Here is a 20,084-nt window from a genome sequence, read left to right on the forward strand (position 1 = left end):
AAGAAAAGATTTTTATTCAAAAATAGAATAATGTAAGGAAGACCAGTAGGACATAGAAACAATCAGATGGGATAAAAAGTTCAGTTAATGATGAAAAAGTGTAGGAGAGCAAAAAATCTGAAAACCCCAGAAGTCAGAAAACATCATCCCACTTTCTACTTTATTTCTACAGTAATCTGAATGCCATTGTCCTGGACTCCAAATTTATTAAGGCCTTCAACTGAACAAAGGGCTATACTTTTTTGCACCACCTCTGAAATGGCATCCCTCTCCTGATATGAAGGGAATAATTAATTCTATTGAATAAACATTACCTGAAGAACCTCTTATGAGGAAAAAAGTAGGCTGGGACATGCTATCCCAGAGAAGACCAAAATATACAACACGTTAGAAACAAAGCTTTTTAAAATCTTAAGAGGACAAATAGGAGGCAAAGAAAGAGAGAGGGAGGAATCCTAATGCAAGTGTACTTCAACATGATACTAATGGAGCCTCAAAGGAAGTTTTGCTAAACATGAATAAAGCAGAAATAAAGCAGTAATCCTAAGAGGAATTTAAGAGGGGAGGAATCCTATCAGAACTACAGGTTTTGGTTTTAGCAAGTCTTCAATACCATGGTTCTCTGGTTCCAGAAAAAAACAAAGTACACACAATGAGTGCCAGCTTTATCAAAAAATCAGTAAGTGAAAATATTTAGAGGTTAAGATGAGTTGGAGCAGGGCTCTATTATGATGGTAAGGCTACATGATAAATGAAAATCTTAGACATGGGATGAAAATGTTAAACACAACCTGCATGTGCAGGAAGAAGAGAACACAGCTACTGGAGGATGCTACATCCTTAGTCTCATGGAAGTAGATTTGTATCTATACCACAGCTAATCCAAAGGTAGAACTACCATCAGTCTGTGCTGATTTGTGCCTGATGCGGATATGTCCGATGTATTATATTCTATAACATATAAGTAGATTTTTGTGTGCCAAATACACAGAGAGCCCTGTTCTTTGATCTGTGACACGTAAAACAATTAACAAATGACCAATTTAATGTTATTTTAAACTGCTCTTTATGTAAAATACTTAAGTAAGGATAAGCTTGAAGCTCTAACTTAGGATTCTGCATCTCCTCAACCTCAATGCTGAAAGACTAATGAATGTAACATAAACAAAATGTGCATTCTGTAAAATGGAGCACAGATATTTCTGGAACTATTTAGGTATTCACTAGAGTATTTGCTCAATGTGCTATTTCTTGTAAAACTTTTCCTCACACATTTCTAAAAGCCTTCCTCATGTACCCTTGGAAGAAAACTCCACTGGTTTATAAAGTATTAACTTTTTACCTGGCTTCTTAGATGTTTGCTGCTCTGATGCTTGACTCAATTGTGATTGATTAGATGGAAGCTTGTTCTTGCTGCTGCTGGAATATGGGGCTGCCTTCGCTTTTTGGCTTGCCTGAGGATTTGCACATGCTGGTTCTGACTCCTCTGTCTGTAAGGACAGAGCAAACACAAAGAGAGTTTTAAACTTAGGGCTGATCCATTAGTTTTATTTCCATTAACATCAGATTACACTTGACTTGTCAAGTTTTGCAAAAAATCATTCAGAAGGTGTTCAGTATTTAGACTCCTGTCACTCCTACTACTGCCGTTACTCTGCATGAGACTATGTTGATCCCTGTCAAGTCCTGTTGTAACTTTAAAACAGATACATTGTGAGAGGAAGTCAGAGCAAATCAGTATTGACTGAGACTCAAGTGCTCTTAAGTAGGCAGTCTGAGAACGTTGTGCACACACTTTTTCTCCAGAAATCATGGATATGAGACAACACAAATTGGTGATCTCCTTCGTTTTACAAAGAAGCTGCTGAGCATCCACCAGTGCTGACCTTTTCTCATGCAAATGAATTTTCACTGTACCATTGCTGAATTACATTCCTGTTGCAATACCACCTGACAGCTCAGTTTCCCTACAGCAATAAGTAGGATGCTACAATTATGAACAGATACAGCAATAGTTTGGCCCATTTCATTAGGTCCATCATGAGGGAAATACGCTTTCTGTAAAGCTCCTTCAACTGCAAGTGGGACTAAACTTGAGGTCTATATAACATGAAATATTATTTCTGAATAGTTTTACTCTCCTTCACAGCCTCTGCTATAAGAATAGACTTTTTTGAACTTGGTATTTTTTTTTTTCTGCCTTCAGAGAAAGGTTCCTGTGTTTTTAGCCAAATTTGTTTTTCTGCTTTATTCACGTTCAGCAAAACTTCCTTTGAGGCTCCATTAGTATCATGTTGAAGTACACTTGCAATTTATTCTATCTCCAAAACAGGCCATATAATTAACTTCATTTTCTGATAAATTCTTTATTATATAGTAAAAGAAAACAGTGCTGCCATAAAATAAACTGATTTCCTCTGTGCTGCTTTTTTTTTGCAGGACCAAGAAATTAAGGAACTAAGAAATATGTGTTTAATAATGTAAAAATTCATGGGGAAATCCAGCAATAAATATTATTGAATTTATTACTCGTATTTATTTTTGAAAATTGAATGAGTTAATGATCTGCCTTTAAAACTGTCTTGCTTCTGTGGTCATAAACCAGAGCTTTAGTTTCACATTTCTGATAAGCCAGTCTGCAATTATTCCAGGAAATTATAAAGAAGGGTAAATAACACATCAAAATCACACAGAATTAACTCACAGTAATCTCAAAATACAGCTGGTACAAAGGCCAGTGACTAACTAGCATTATCCTTCTGATTACTTTATATCTGGAGACAGAACCATGATACACACTGCAACATATAACACAACAACTGAAATTACCAGTTAAAAATCTACAGTAATAGATTTATGTAATTAAATGCTTACAGCACCATCTTTATCAATCATTTAATGTTTTAAAGTATGATCTGAGAATATACACCACAGATGCTGTTACACCATCACATTTCAGAGGACACATAAACTGCACAACTGTGATCAACAAGGACATCACCACATAAAACTTCAAAAGCTCCAAAAGCGATATCTATGCACACTACATTCTACATCTCAGATATTATCTGTTATCACTGTTGAAAGGAAGAAAACAGAGGAAGAAAATGCAGCTCTTAATGCTAAAAGCTGTTGTTCTGTACACAAACACTGACCTAAGTGACTGATCATGGTGTTTTGTCTTCACATGAGGCACCAGCTCTCTCATCCTGCTGAAACCTCACAGCATAATTGTGCAACCCCTGTGCAAGACATTGGCTTCCCAAATCTTTCCTCTAAAAACCCAACACAACTTACTCTACACAGAGGCAAGACATAATTGTTTTATTGCTACAAGCCAGGAAAAAAATGGCAGTTTCAGTAAAGTTTCTGCATGTACAAACAGTCACTGATGTACCATGCTTTCTGTAATTAGCTCTGCAGCATTTGCAAAAACAGAAAGAACCACTATCCACGAGACACCTGCCTCTGTCTTGTATCCTCATGAGGCTGTACCTTATCCCAAGTACTAATAAGGATGAGACTAACATTGACGATCACTCTCAGTCCCTGCTGGATATATCTAGCACACTGTGTGCTGGAATTGAAATATACTTCACAAACAGTCATCTGCTTTAGATTACTGAAGACTGTCAGCAAGCCCTCAATAGTTTATGATCAAATCCAGTTTTTTTGTAAAGATGTACCTGGTCCTGGTTTGTATCTTCTACACACTGACTATTTAACATGTTCTTTGAAACAGTTCCACCTGAAATGAAAATGAAAGACAGAAGGCAATCAGAACTGAAAAGAGATCATAAATTATTTTACAAATAAACCATCTTATGCCTACAATATTTCATGTAATATTACTTAACATATTTAGCTTTCAAGAAAAAATATCAAACCAATAAGGGTTTTATTGGAACCTAAAACATATCAATATATAAAATATTTATCAAATTTTGGAGTCTAATCTTTATTGCAAGTAGTATCTTGTTTAAACCAGGTTTGGTGAGAGTAAAGAATGGCATCATACTTTCAATTTTTCTTGATGATTAGTGACCTGAGCAATTCTTTCTGAAACTTACTGTAACCCTTGCTCCTCTCTTCAAGTGTGCTTCAAGATACCCAGGGAATCCTAGAGCAGGCTGAGAGCTCTCATTAGCACCCCACCCCTTTAATCCCACCCTATCTTCATGTCTCCTGACAGCTTCTCATAGGCTAGTCTGATATTATCTCAGTCTCCTTTCATGTCTAGTTTTGAGCTTTGTCAATGAGCCCTGCTAACTTATGAGCAAAGACCCTCTTCCTTCTCTGAGAAAGGTGAATGCCATCTGACACCAGAAGGCCTGAGGACATCCAGACCATCCCTTTACTGAAAAACCCAGAACTGCGGCAGTAACATTAGCTACAGAGTCATGCATTAATAGACGAGGTTTGTCTGCTTCTTCCAATGTCCCTGCCCGCAACTGTAAGAAGAGAGGAAAAAACTACTTGTCTACCAGATTCCCTTACCAACTATCCTAAGGCCCTGAAGTTTCTTTTGATTATCCCTGGACTACACATTACAGCTTTATTGCCACCCACTGTGGAAAAGCAGTAACAGATAATAGTCTGAGGCACTGGTACTCCTTCTGATTTAAACATACTACACTGGCCCATGGGTATCCATGGTCTTAATCCTAGCTCCAATCAAGGCTTACCTTGTACCTGCTTCTGATCAAACAGCCTGCTCCAAAGTTTCTTCATAACTTAGTTCCCAAGACTGTACAAGACCAAACTCTCTCCTTAGCCAATCATTAGCTCTAATCCAACTTTCTCCTTAGGAACTCACTAGCTGTTACCTACAGTAGTATTTTCCTGTACTGAGCCCTAAAACCAATTAAGACTTGGCAACCCCCAAGATCTAGATCTAATCCTAGTTTCCCGTTTTTTATCTTATGGATCCTTCAAAATTCAGACTTTATGACAGTTTAAAACCAAATTTTATCTCTACCTCTAAACCATACCTCATCCATCAGCAAGTCAATGCTACATCTTCCATTTAGATAGACAACTATTGTGTTTCACATCTTCGTTTCAAATTAAAAGGTAACTCCAGCCCAAGAAACAGCTGGACATCATTATGCTTTATGCTTTGTCAATGTATATCAACTGTGGAGGCTAAGGACTGCTCACTGGTAACTGAAGGCATCAGTGAAGGCCACAGAGGTACTAGCAGTAATTAAGGAAATATAATTCAACAGATGTTCCAAATTTCTCCATTTATCAGTGATGCTATGTGAGAGTAGTTATTTCCTACCTGCTACTGAGCATCTTCTGGATTTTGCTACATAACTTTTAAGAAGTTTCATCATAGATGGGTCAGAGGCTTCTTCTAATGCACACCTTCCCATCTGATCTTTTAATAAGGGATCAGCTCCATACCAAAGTAATAAGTTTGCTACCTAGAAAAATAAGTTTTTCAGATAATTTCTTCTCTGACAGTATATTTCAGAGTCCTTATACAGGCTTCTCTCTCTTGTACTTGACTATACAAGTAAAAAATCAAATCCCTCTTTATTCTAGTTCATATGCACCAAGCATTCCCCTAGATGTATCATTATCCTATAGCCTTATTCCTTTTATAAACTGTTCCAGTTATTAACCTGATCCATTAAAACAAGGTCCCTGAAAATACAGGGTAGGATTCATCCTCCCATAGCTCTTAACTGGAAGAAAATAACAGGTGATTTTATGGTTCGGGTCAACTTATCCATCTAGGATATCTACTTTAAGAGAAAATAAATTGTGCTCTAGATGTGTCTATTGTGAATCCTGTGACTGCAAGGGAAGTTTTGACAGGTATTTCTGGTGTACAACATATATCTGCTCAAACGAAACACATTCAGATGGTCTTGCTACCAACATTACCATTTTTTACAAATAAAATCAGCTTGAATCAGTTGTTATTCAATAAATTACCACTTTAGCAAAATGTTCCATCAACCTTTGCAAAATACTTTTTTAAGACATGGGAAAATTTACAGTCTGATTATTTCATTTCTGTGGGTAACTCTGCAATCTTATTCCAGCATTAGTGTGATTGTACTTGTACCTCTGCATTTCTTTCTTCAGCACCTGATATCATTTCAGACTGAAACTGACACACATCCTTCACCTGCGTGTTCAAGTCCCTCATTCCATCTAACCAGATTGCTAATGAGAAAATTGTTAATGAAGTTTTCCTAATTCATACATTCTTCTAACAACAGAGTAAAATAAAAAGCATCCAGCTAGCAGCAAAAACCTTTTTGTGTTTCACAAGTTGTCCCATGTCTTTAGATATTGTCAACCAGTAATGTTGAGAACACTTCTTCCATAACAGGATCATTGAGAGCATCACCACAAATGTATGCTCTCCCTTTTAACTGGACTACTAGATAATCTTTCCTATACATACCATTTTTTCTGAAAGAAATTGATTTTGCATATTGCAAGTATAGAAAATTATAAAGTAGTTAAAAGTCGGGTTTCCAATCTACAGTAATAACTTCACACAGAGAAGGTAGCTTCGAAAAACACAAATATCATATTCCTGGATAACATGTTACTGAAAGTCGTATTACTCCAAGTACTATAACTGAATCATTATCACTATTTTGTTGCTAGTCAAAAATCAGCAAAATTGAATCTGACAGACCACTACAGTAAGACAATTTTACTACTACTGAGAAAAAAGAGCAATGAGTAAATATACCATAGTACCATTCTTTCTGAATATACCAGCTTGCATAACTTTAACTCATCTCTGCTGAACGATCTTGCTGTCCCTCAAGTGACATAGTTGAGATCAGTATTCTTCCAATATCACTCAAGTTGCAGGCCTTTAACTATTACTTGCAGAGATGCAGAGTCCTTCATCCACAATCATGGACATGGGTGTCTTAGGTACAGTCACAGAACTCAGAAATATTTCGTGAACCTGCAACAGTCTGTGTTACAGAAGCTGCAATTTATTCCCGGGCCTCTCAAGTCTCAGAAAAAATTATTAACCAGAAGTCCACCTTTCCTCTTTGCTCCAGAGAGACTTTTCCAGGAGAAACAGAGTAAGTCTCATATTACTTGTGAAAAAGATCAAATGTTAAGCAACAAAACTTACTAGCCACCCCCCAGAAAAACCCTTTAGAATCTTGGGAATCAGTAAGATTTTATATATATATATATATATATATAAATATATAGATATCATATACTCTGCAGCATATACGCAGGTCTACAGGAAAAAAAATGCCAGAAGATAAAAAGGGCACACAGAATTCCCACATAAATTTGGGCCACCCTAGGAACAGGCACAGACAGGTGGAGGTGACCACTACAAGACTGAAAGAAGATCTGTAATTCAGGCACGGGTTTAGAAAACCACTACATTTATCATATAATTTCAACATTAATTCCAACTGTCTATTCAGTTAGTGTTCAGTTTAAGACCCTACAAAATACAAGGCTATTTCTTAATTGTCCATGTTCTGTGTTAATACATGGGTGTGCATGACTGTGATGACACACCATACATCCATAGCTCCTAAATCATGAAAAAAATTCATTAATAGTCCAGAAGACTGCTCAAGTCAGAAGTTATGCTGCAGGGTGATTACAAAATCAGTGAATGAAATAGTATTAAAGGGTAGCAATCTACTCCTCAGTAGTACAGACATTGTCCAACACAAAAAAAATTTCTCCTTTTGGACAAATTTGTTAAGCATTGTGTGTTTGAATAGAAATCAGATAGAGAGGACTTGCAAGCTCTTCAATCTAGAAAGACCAACCCCATACAAAAATATTATGTGACTTCCTGGACTCAACAACAATAATCTCTATTCCTAAATCATACTTTGTGTTCAATTTTGAATATACCTCATAATGGCCTTCTTTAACTGCATCTTGCAAGGGTGTTATTTGTTCATTTTGTGTAGCATTAACATCAGCTCCTGCTTTCAAAAGCAGATTGGCTATTCTGTAAGAACCTTCCACACTTGCTATATGTAGTGCTGTCAAGCCTACAAAAAAGAAAAACATGTATTTCACATTTGAGTGAAAAAAATTCTCTAAATTTTGTCAGTTTTAGGTTGTCTATCTGATGAAGACTTCACAGAATATATTGAATTGGTAAAAATTGATGCTTTCCAGTAAGACATATGAAGAAATGTTTATGAGAACGTCACAAGGGTTGGGAGGTCTCATGCTTTTGACAAAATTTGCACCTAATGAGGAAGTAGATGCTGCAATAACAACATTACTTTGAGATTTAATAGTTCTGTTATGAAAGGAGAGAATAAAAATTATTCATTACATATTTTAGTGATTTCTTCTGGAATAAAACACACACACTATTTTACAAGGTGATTTTTCACTGCACTCTTGTATTTACATGGCTATGCTGAAGAGGGTAGGCAAGAAAGAAGTGACAAAAATAAAGACATTAATTATTTACTACCAAACAAAAATGTTTGTAAGACCATCCAAAAAGGGTTTGAGTGCTCAAATAAATGAAAAATCCCTAGTGAAATTCCATATTCACGCCCAGGTATATGAAAAAACCCAAGATATCACATGAATTCTACTCTATGAAGGATCTGTTTAGGAAAAATATGGAATGTAAGCCTTTGAACTGGTTTTAGCACAATCATGCAAGAGGTCCTTAAACAAGCAGAGTGAGAGACATAAGTGAAAACCAGAGGATTTTCCACTTCCTAACTTCCAGATCTGAAACTAACATGCCTCTGAGAAGATCACTTTGATGGATAGTCTTACTCTTCAACAGTTTTCCATTATCAGAAGGTTGTCAGGGCCTAATTCACATACTAAATATGTGAATTAATAAGGCTTAATAAGATTGTTTCAGTGCCATTAAGCAAAATTATCTTAATTTCATGAGAAAGAAAAACTCTCAAGGCTCTTTTACACACAACCCTATCCTGAATATTGTATATTCCTAGTAACCAGGTTTGTTATGAAATCTGTTAAGGAGATTACAAAAATTTGCATTTAGGGGAATGTATTGATTTCTCCCTCAGTAAAAAGTATCCTCTACCTGACCTAATAATAAGTCCTGGAAAAATTGCAAGTGCAACACATTAAATTAATAATCACTAGAGAATAGCAACATCAATCTGCAAGGAGGCTGTGCATGTTCCATGTCAAGGACAAACAAGTTTCAATGCAACTGTTTCTCTGATGCCACAGGACACTGTGAGTCAAGGCTCAAACTTGGAGCACAAGACAGTATCTCTAATACACTGACCATATCCTACCTGCTGATGTCCAGGAAATAAAAAGGAGAAAAAAAACCCAATACAAAACAAACAACAGAAGATCCCAAAAATTCAGTAAGGTACTGAAGCAGAGTACCACAGCATAGGAATAAGGGAAAAATACTAGACTAAGATATGGATAAGCACTGGGGGGAAGCTTTAAAGAACGTAATATTCAGAACAATGACTCAAAGAGACCAAGATGAAAGTGCATGCTAAAATGGCACAAGTCTGTTAAGTCTACTTTTTTTCTGATTACACCTGCCTCTTTGAAAACAAAAGAAGCAGGGCCAGGTCAACCTCTCATCTCTTCAAGGAGTGCAACTAAAAGATACTTTGTGCAGCTCTGCTCCTTTTGTACCAAAAAAACAGCAGCCAGAGTTTGGTGGATTAAAAAATGGTGGCCTAGCAAAATATGCAAAGGCAGAAAAAGGAAGCAGCTGTGACCCTGAAATCTAAAATTACTGCACTTTAGTACACTTGCCTCCTGTGGTTGCAGCTGAACTCACACTATCAGCACTTCTCAGTTGTCAACACAGGGCTTTGAACCCCACCAACAAAATATTTCCTCATCTGCCTCCCACGCACATTGGTAGATACTACAAGTATCTGTGAGCTCAAATGCCTGTGCTGTAAAAGTCTGAGATTTGCTGCTGACCCAATCTATCACTCAATATATTCAAGAAGACAGAGAATTTCCACCTTAATTCTTGTCCATTATATGCCTGCATTATGCAATAGCCTGTAATGCAGAATGTGGTCTTCTTCTTTCCCACAGGACAGTTGTGAAATTCCAGTTACTAACACAATATGGAAGGACTGTAAAAATTAAGTTTTCTAGAAGAAGAGCCAGCTGTTTGAAACAATTTTTTTGTTATGGACATTTTTCAGAGACTAATGGATGAGACAGGGAAGTGCATATTAAGAACAGTCTTATATTTGAAACAATCAAGTAATAATTAAAGTGTAGTGAAGTCTTTGAGTAACACCCACGAAACTGGATATGGCAAACTGCTTGAATCAAAGCATTAACAGATGGCTGCTCTTTGTCCAGATTTTTTTTCCCTGCCCAAGACAAAGAAAACATGGAAAATACTAAGTAATCACAACTTTAAAAAATCAAAACAGTGCTCAACTTCTCTCAAGATGTAAAGGGTAAAATCAAGGGTCCTGAAAAGTCACTTTGTAACTTTTTCAAGTACTTAACTTCTCCCACAAAATTTTCTTCTCCTGTATACTTTTATAACTAGACCTACATGTTTTCCCATGAACAAGTACTAAGTTAAACCAATAAAAATTTAATAATCAACTCACCAGTCACAATCTTATAGTCTTGTCCACTGTACAAACTCGTAATTCTTCTATTAGTTATAGATAGGTACTTGTACTGAAAATAGTATTTTAGTACAATTGCAACTTACCAGCATAATCCTGAGCATTTACACTTCCACCAGCTTGTATTATCCTACGTACAAGGTTTATGTCTTGGTGAATAACAGCTCTATGCAGTAAGTTCTCACCATAGACATTCCTCCTGTGGATTGTTGAAAGTGAAAGGGCTCGAGTTGGATTTACAGAATTCCTACCAAAGGCTTCTAGTCCTGAAAAATAATGTAAAAGATCTGTTGCACAGAGAAGTATCTTTTTTGCTCTTATCTTGGCTTCAATTTATATCAAAGTTAGTAAATAAGCTTCCTAAAGAAACAAACATTTATTCAACCTAGTAAAAATGAAAATCTCAAAAAACACATCACAAACAGAACAGTAACGCCATTTAATAAAAGATGTTATAATGCATTCCATAACAAAATCTCCAACTGATACTCAACACACAGAACTATGACTTTGTAGAAGTGTTTTAACTTCAGACTTCATTTCTAATGACATTTTTGCAAGGTGCACTGCTTCCCAATGGAAAATAAAACCACTGTTCTGCATTCAAATAATTATCAAGGTGACCATTTCAATAACTATTCAGTTATTCAGTAATTTCACCTTTCTTAAATTTATCCACCATTCATTTTACTCATCTATCTTTTGAAACCTCTGCTTTGTGAGGAAGTATGTACACTGGGATAGTGATTGAGATTAGCTCCCTCAGGTTATCTTTTCTCATTACTTCACAACTAGCTCAGTCATTTCTGCAATGAGTGAAAGGTGAATATGAGGTCTAAATGTAAAAAGTAAAATTTAAAAGAGACTGTTTTTAATATTTAGTTTAGTATTTTACAAAACAAACACTATCTCCCATTATGCAGTCATCACAGTTTTCAGCTTGGCTTAACTTATTTTCAGTACACAGATGAGCTATTCACCAGCACTGCCATTCCAACATCCCTTAAAATAGCAGGGAAGAGCATCCTGGCTACTGCCTCTGACAAAAAACAAGGAGGGAAGAAAGAAGGGAACAAAGAAACAACAGAAGAATCCCCTGAAGATAAACATAGTGCAGGCCTAGGCCACTAATTCATCTACTAAATATTCTTCAGACAGCAACCTATACACATTGCTCGTCTCCACAAGCTGTAGCAGGTAAGCCTCACAGGTCATAGAACTCCACCCACGCGCCACTGATGCCTGAAAAAAACCTAGAAATGAAACAACTTTTGAAGCCATATTAGTATAGGAGATAACATAAAGGCTGGTCTTTATTGGAGGCCTCTGGGGGCATATGGAAAATGCCCACCCCACATGGGGTGAATACAGTTTTATAAACTGTACAAAACTGTATATATAAACTACTATAAATTAACTAACTGACAAAAATCAACAATTAGAGACAGAAGTGGTGAGGTAATTCTCCCCTGGTTCAAACCTATTCTGAATCCTCCCCCTCAGATAGGAACAAAATTTTGTTTTTGCAAACGTGTCTCCAAAAGGTCGTTTCAACCTTGGTTCCCAGGAAGAACCAAGATAGGATAGGGGCCTTAGACGCCCAGCTTGGAGCTTCTGGAATGTGTTTTGTCTTTCCGCCTATCAGGGCAGGGAAAAGGTAGAGAAAAGTAGTAGGGCTAACTACGAATACAATAATGGGCTACGCAGCTACAAATATATGTGTAAAGAACATACTGAATATATAAAAGCAAAAAAGGCAAAAGTCAATTTGGCATCACCAGAAATAGACCTTAAATCCCACCGTTTTCTTCTAGAGCTGTAACTCATGCAGCCTGATGTTTTGTGCATTGTGATACACTGTGAGCTTGGACTAATTCCAAACATTCTTAAATTCTTGACTCTGAGTAGGTGTTTAGAATCTAATAGATAGGGGTTTCCCTCAGCTGAGCACACAGTTCCTCTCTGCTGTCTAGCCTTGTAAGATACCAATCATTTAAGACATGCAGTCAGAAGTCAGAGCTTGTCCAAACCAGCCAAGCAGTTCAGGAGGGATTAAACTTCACAGAAATAAACAGAATCATATGCAGTTATGTTATACTTTATCTCATTAAAATCTTCCTTGAAGGGATCTATTTCCAATTACTTCCACGTGCCTTCCCTAGAGCTTTCCGTGAGCCTGACCTTGTGCAAAACAAGTGACACATGCAGACACAAACCAAAACTTATCATGGGGCAGTTTTTTAGAGTGAGTTGCCAAACTAAGATGACTCATGGGCTCTTGACAGGTCTGATGTGAAAGGGAGGTAAACTTGCTAGATTGGTTTACCATGAAGCTACCTCTACAGGCAGTGCACTCTTTCTGTAGTAACCATGCTAAAGAATCTGTAACTTGTTTACTGAGTAGAAACTAGCAAGTCAATTTGAAATAGACAAGCAGCTAGTCATTCAACTTTAAATCTCATCAAAATGCTGCTTCCACTGTGAATAATTGAAATCCTGCAAAAGAGAATTAAATCCTGTTAACTGGAGGTGGACTTCTTTGTGGGTTTTAATTTATTTTCTTTTTTTTTTCATTTAAGCGTCTTTGTGTAAGATGTTTAAATGACTGTAGGTAAATGGAAAAACCCAGTTGGAGTGGACTTAAAAAGACAACCCAACAGATAAGACCTAATCTTAAAGATGCTGGAGTGAACATCTAAATGAGAAAATTCTTTATTGTCCCAAAAAATTCCTCTGCAAGGTCAAAATTTTTTTCCGCATGTACCTTCAAAGGGTGAAAACCAAAAATCTTTCTCTCTAACAAAGCATATTGCAAATAAAAATACTTCAAAAATGTGCTTTGTGGTAGTAAAGGCCCTATAATCCTGTAGACAGGGTAACAACAGCAGGTACTCAAAAGAGAATAAACTGGTTTTTATAGGTCAGTTCTTGAGGATGGCACTGCTCTGATAATGATTTTGAACAGAACACTAAATGGTAGAAGGATAAATAAATACAGCTCAGGATCTACCTTTTCGGTCTGCAGAAAAACAATTTTCTCCTTTTCAGAACTATAATTTTTTCATATAAAACACTACAATAAAAATTGCATCCTGAAAAACATCTCATTATTCTTAAGGAGCCTATGAAAACAAGTTAACTGTTAGGTTGATAATATAAGGGTTTTCAGAAGAAGGGAAATGATCCAGAACTTTCATTCTTAAAACGAATGTTTATACCATATTTTTAAAAGAAAACCATATCACAATATATTGGAAAAATTATTAAATATATTTGATTCAGTATAGTTGCTCAAATAATAATCTGCATAAGAACATAGAGGATCTTACTCCGTTTGTTGTCAATTCTCTTGCTCCTTCTCCTCTGATTAGCTTCTGCAAACTCATTCAGAATTAATTCATGCCATATGATGGTTTCTAGATCCTGCTTGTCTTCAGAAGTAGATTTCTGAATTTTACTGACAAGAGATTTGCTTAGAATCAATGAGAATATTCTCTATATAAATCAGTGTTTACTGTAGAGCTAAGAATATGAATACATTTGATTTCAAAAGGAACGCTGTAATAGCAGGCTAACTTAGGTAGTACTAAATAAGGAGTAAATCAGCAGAGAAACTAAATCTCAGATCTTTAAATAAAAGGCAAATTTTTTTCTTTGATCATTTAAAGTCATTCACATGACAAATAATGCATTAATGCATCCACATGGATTGTATCTATTAAATTAGTACATAAAAAATAACTTAAGAATTATTATGCATAAATTTCTCATACTCAAAATGCTTCTGTTTGTTTCTTGTTACATTGCCTCCAGGAGCCATTCCCTGCTGTTTCTTCTAACATTTGGTGATGAGAAGAAAAAATCTCTGTACTTTCCAGAGGAGGTCTCACTTACCTTGATATGGTTTGGGCTGGCTCTGCACATGCTGCAGGCTCCACTGAACATGAATGTCCCTCACTAGTTTGTTTTTCACTAAAGGTGGCATCCAAGTAATCCGAAATTACTTCTTTCTCTTTCTGCTGACCAGCCACAGGCTGTGACAAAAAAAAAAGAAGTATTAGATGCAACTGGTAGGCATGAAGTTAAAACAAAGGCCATATATAAGAGTTCCAAGAACACTCTTTTTTAAATTGTATGCCCACCAGGAATTGAGAGATTGCTGAAGTGAGTAACTGCAATTCTACAGGTATGAAAGACAGAGGCTGCTACAGAAGAGGCAATCCTGAACTAGTATGCCACGCAAAGTGTTCCTGACAGAATTAGCCAAGATAATGAGGCTACTCAGAGTCACAACTTAAAACACAAATCTAGGCTGGATGACAGCAAACAAAAGTTCTTCTATCTGAAAGTTATTTTATTGGACATTTGAAATGACATCAGACTAATCTGAGATGTCTTAAGAAAGCCCATCCCATCTCACTGTTGCAGAAGCCTAAAAATTTACAAAAGGTAAGATCCATGTTTCACCTGAAGTTTAGTAACTCCCAGCTGAGCAGTTATTTCTGCTCAGATATACCATCCCTGAGCTATAGCTGAAATTCACTTCACTTACCTTCAACCTTCTAAAAGCCAGGCATGTAGATGACACTAGGCATCGTCATTACCCCACCACTTGTAAAGAGGAAGAGCTACTCTGAGATGATAGAGACTCACCTCATCCTAAATTGATGAGGTTATATGTATACCAGAGACTTAAATCTAACCCCACCCTAAAGACAGGTCACCACACAGAATTTGAGCTGCTTGAGTTGTTTTAGCCATGTGACTGCAACATGCTGCCATGTATCACTCAAGCTCCTGAAATCTGGGTACTCATTAGTTTATTACACACTTGAATAATGCTGAAAGCTTTTAGGACACACCCTCAGCACACATGCATAGAAATTCTTTCACAATGATATGGGAGAACTGGTTAGTCCTTTCTTGCGAAACAAACAGAAATGGATAATGTACTGATTAATTTTTTTTTAATTGACATATTTAGTAGAAAGGTTACTAAAGAGGGAAATTGCCTTCTTAGATGTGGTCCCTCTGGGTCAAGAGACAGTGCATGTTAACATGGAATCTGGAGTTGTTTAGCATGAGGAAAAGGAGTCTCAGCAGTGCCTTTATTGTTCTCAACAACTACCTGGAAAGAGTTTGTAGTGAGGTGGGGGCTGGTCTCCTCTTCCAGGTAAAAAAGCAGTAGGATAAGGGGAAGCAACCACTAGTTATGCCAGAGAAGGCTTAGATTGGATATGAGGAAAATTTTTTTCACTGGAAGTGTGGCCAGGCAATGGAACAGGCTGACTAGGAAAGTGGTGGAATCATCATGCCTGGAAATATTCAGACATGTAGGCATGGCACTTGGAGACATGGCTTAGTGGTAAACACAGTGGTTCATGTTTGGACAACTGGACTTGCTGATTCCAAAGGTCTTTTCCAACCTTAATGATTGTATGGCAGCTGGGAAAAATCAAGTATATTAGGTTAGAAAATTATCACAGCAGTACTTCCCATGGAGCCACATCTGCAATGGGAGTGGGGTTTGAAAAGGAGAAGAAAACATTTCAAAGAAAAAAAACCTCACAATTGCTTTGTAAGAGACTATATATTAAAATACATGGGCAATCCCACATCCTGATTGCATCTACAAGTCAGTACAGATTCTCCTCTTCTGATACTTGTTTCAGCACAAGAATACTCTGAAGAAAGAAGGGTGAGAAAAATAAAGGAGAACAATATACTGCTACAATTCAACAGTTACTAACAAATTAACGGGTTTTTTCCTTAGTAATTGCCTCATTACCTTCTGCCTTTAAGAACACCAGATAAAGGCACAAAGAAAAGATAAAGGTGATTGTTGTATAATCACAACAATCAAAACAAGAGGTTTTAACAAGAGGTTAGAGATCACAAGACTCTGCTTCTCAATTTTAACTGCAATTTTGAGTAAATCTATGCATTAATCTTTACACAGCTGTGCTACAAATTTCAGAAATCAATACTTCACAAAGAGCTTTGTAAAGTGCTATGGTTCTGAGAAAATCGGCCTACAGACCTTTCAGCACCTTGAAATTAGCCATCTTTGTGGCACATTTAATTACATGCTGATATATTTCGTTAATACTACTAGAAAAAGACAGAATTAACTTACAGTTTTTGGATGCTTTATGCCGTTGTGGGTTGTTAAACTACTTTAAATAGCCAGCTTTACATGACTGATCATTGATTTGCAGCTCCAGATTATTCGAATACAATACAGAGCACAGAATCAGGTAGCAGGTTTACAAGAGATGCTTAATATACTCTGCAGCATAAATCTGTCTCCTATCTGTCCTTCTCCTTCCCTTACTATAATCTAAACAGGAAGAAACTATAGCTTTCCTTTCATGCTCCTCTCCATAATTTTGCATTGGTGTTATTGAATAGAAATGAGGTGTTACAGAACACCTTCACAGCACAAGAAGCAACAAGAAGGATCACATGCTGCATCCACACATACTGGTTTCTTCAGGGGAGGACAGGAACATAAAAGCATGCCTCGTTTTTTCAGTATGTCTTGCACAGGCAGAACTAAGCACAATAAATACACTTCTAAATACATGTGTAAAGAATTCCCTCTGAATAATCTTCCTAGTCTACAGGAAAGGCATAGCTATAATGTGTTTTGTAATACTTGCAAAGCATTTGCATTTACAGCAGTGAGAACTAAAAAGAAAACAGCACACTGCTGCCTGGATCAAAAACAGAATAGGATGCAGTAGGAACCTGGAGATGGAGTTGGCTGGTGTATGCTGGTATGCTACAATGAAACAACAGAACAGTGTTTTGGAGAGAACATGAGACACAGAAGATGCACAGGGGGTCTGGGAGTTTTGGAAAATTCCATGTTGAATCTAGGTTTCCACATCAGTCAATAAATTAACTTTACTAGGATTTCCCATCCCAGCAAGCTTTGCTGTTTTTGCAACATGGATACGTCCAAACAGGAAATACACTACTGGACTTTTAAAACAAAAACAACTGAAATTATTTAAACATGCAAATTACTGATGCTAGTTTATTCTTTATTAAGATTCTTTATTAAGATTCTTTATTAAGGTTCCATCTTCAAGTAATCTGGCTACTTTAGATCATGTTTCAATAAAGATAATGATAAACATAAAATTTCAAATATGAATTAAACTGTGGTTATACTTGCTCATTTCTTGTGCTCTACAAGTTAGATCCTGTGAAGGCACTTATTTTTTCCACCTGAATTGTAGCAAGTCAAGGCTCCATCACGTTTGTTATTTGAGCACAGTCATAATCTACCTGCAGAATACTGGTTTCTGAATTTAGCTGCTCTTCCTTGGCATTAAACTGTCTCTCATTTGGCACTACAGGAGTGGCAGCTTGTACCATTGATCCTGACAAGGCATTCAGAGGCAGCACAAGCTCTACTGGCAGGGCATCACTGCTCTCAGCTGCTGATGGATCAATGGAACAGGCATGACCCTGACACTCTAACTTGCCAGGCAATGGATTTTTAACTTTAAGACTCTCAGAATCACTAGGGTAGCTCAACAAATCACTGATGTCAACTTCACTAGTCTCTATATTCTGTTCAGTGAATACATCCATGAAAATCTTCCCTGGGGATGACAGTGAAAGATCTGTATCATTATTAAGGGAATGCTCTTTTACTGTGTTATCTGTGTCAGTAATGGTCATGCAGGTTCTGCAGCAATTATCTAAAACATGTGGAAATGTATCTTCTGGTCTGTTCCTTTCAAACTGTTATTATGTCTTCCACAGGATCATGTAGACAGAGGCTTATTTCTGGAAAGCAATCTTCATTACTTAATTTTAGTGATACATAAAAATTAAGTTTAAAAAGTTTACCAAAAAAATGGAGGAACTCTTTCTAAAAAGCATTTAACTGAAATTCACTTTAGAAGTCATCTCTCTTTCTATATATGTGTGTACAATTTATTATGCACTTTTGCAAAATCAGCAAGACTCAAAGCCTTCCTTCATACAATACATTAAATACAGTTAGACTGAGCTCTCAAAAGAAGTCTCAACTTCAGCTGTTGACTTCTATAGCAGTGAAAATCCAGGGTAAAGAGACTAAATCTTTTAATCAAAGATATTATGTCATTGCCAATGGCAATGGCAAATAACCTGAGAGTGTTACAAGGATTTAAAAGAAAGTCTTTAAAAATTTCTGTCACATAGAATTAATGGAAGTAAACATATTCACACAAACTAAAAATACATAGTTAATAAAACACAATATAAGAGCTTTGATTACGTGTTTATGTGAATCCAATACAGGTGTGGAGGATTTGTATCTTTGCAAATTTCAGTTCAAAACCTTAGGATTTTGAGACGTTTTCATGGTGTGGTTTCTACACTGGGTACAGAACATAAAATTGTAATTGTTCTTGGAAAAGTAATACTGCTGTTTTTCTAATCACTTTGAGCTACATTCAACAGAAGCACCCATTCTTATATGAAGAAATTCCTCTCCTATTTTTTTCCTTATCCCTGTTTTAAATGCTCTGCAGAAAAAAAAATATGATGCCTCCTGAGACCTAACCCATGCTTTTTTTCTATATAAAATTTGCATATAATACCGCTCTAAGAAAATCTAAGAAATCTAAGAAAATCTCTTTCAATGCATTTTTGGAGTCTTGCTGCCAGCAAGTGGCAATACCAGGCAATGCAAGAAACCTTTAACTACTGGTGACATGATTTAGATAAAGTTCACACACAATAAAACAGAAAGGGTAGAAATCAGACAGCACACACTCAGGTTCAGTTTGCAAACTACCATAAATCCCTGAGTCTTTCTTGAAAAATTATTCCCCTGACAGCTGTTTCCTATCTTTTACATGTGCATCAAATTGTTTCTAAGTACTGATTACCTCTTACTTTGCTTTATTGAATTACACTTTTACACCATTTCTCTAACTCACCTAGACTTTAAAAAGCTGGGGAAAAAGAAAAATACACTGGTATAACTTTCTCTTATTAAAGAACTATGGTATAAACAGCATGTATACATTTACAAATTTCCCAAGAAAAAAGTTCAATGCATTTTTTGAAGAGTGGGTGAAATTTTGCAAGATCCTAAAAACCCCAAAGTCAACTGAAATTCAATCCTTAAATGTGACATGTTCACAAAACTCCAGACACCGTAGTCCAGGTGGGCTCTCACAAGAGCAGAGTAGAGGGTCCACCAGGATTCCAAACTCCTTCTCTGGAAAAACTATTTTCCTGTCAGCTAGTCCCCAGCTGTACTGGTGCCTGAGGTTATTTCTCTCCAGATGCAGAACTTCTTATCTCCCCTTGATTAATTTCATGGGATTCCTCTCGTCCCAGTTTTCCCATCTGTTCAGGTCCTTATGAATAACAACACAGCTATCTGGTCTAACAGTCATTCCTCCTAGCACCATCTCTGAACTTGCTGAGGGTGCAGTGTGTTCCATTTTCCAGGCCACTAAT

The 20,084-nt window shown here is 36.6% G+C and overlaps 1 protein-coding gene across 1 annotated transcript in view; it reads right to left on the minus strand.

Moving 5' to 3' along the window:
- Positions 1 to 20,084, minus strand: part of ANKRD31 (ankyrin repeat domain 31) — a 64,045-nt gene that overhangs the window by 33,743 nt on the left and 10,218 nt on the right. The window contains 7 exon segments of the mRNA XM_023943434.2: positions 1,343 to 1,490; positions 3,687 to 3,748; positions 5,285 to 5,429; positions 7,879 to 8,021; positions 10,697 to 10,876; positions 13,940 to 14,067; positions 14,505 to 14,644. Coding sequence (XP_023799202.2) covers positions 1,343 to 1,490; positions 3,687 to 3,748; positions 5,285 to 5,429; positions 7,879 to 8,021; positions 10,697 to 10,876; positions 13,940 to 14,067; positions 14,505 to 14,644 — 946 coding nt within the window.

Source organism: Cyanistes caeruleus, chromosome Z (genome assembly GCF_971803275.1).
Source record: "Cyanistes caeruleus chromosome Z, bCyaCae1.hap1.1, whole genome shotgun sequence".
NCBI classification, from domain to species: domain Eukaryota; kingdom Metazoa; phylum Chordata; class Aves; order Passeriformes; family Paridae; genus Cyanistes; species Cyanistes caeruleus.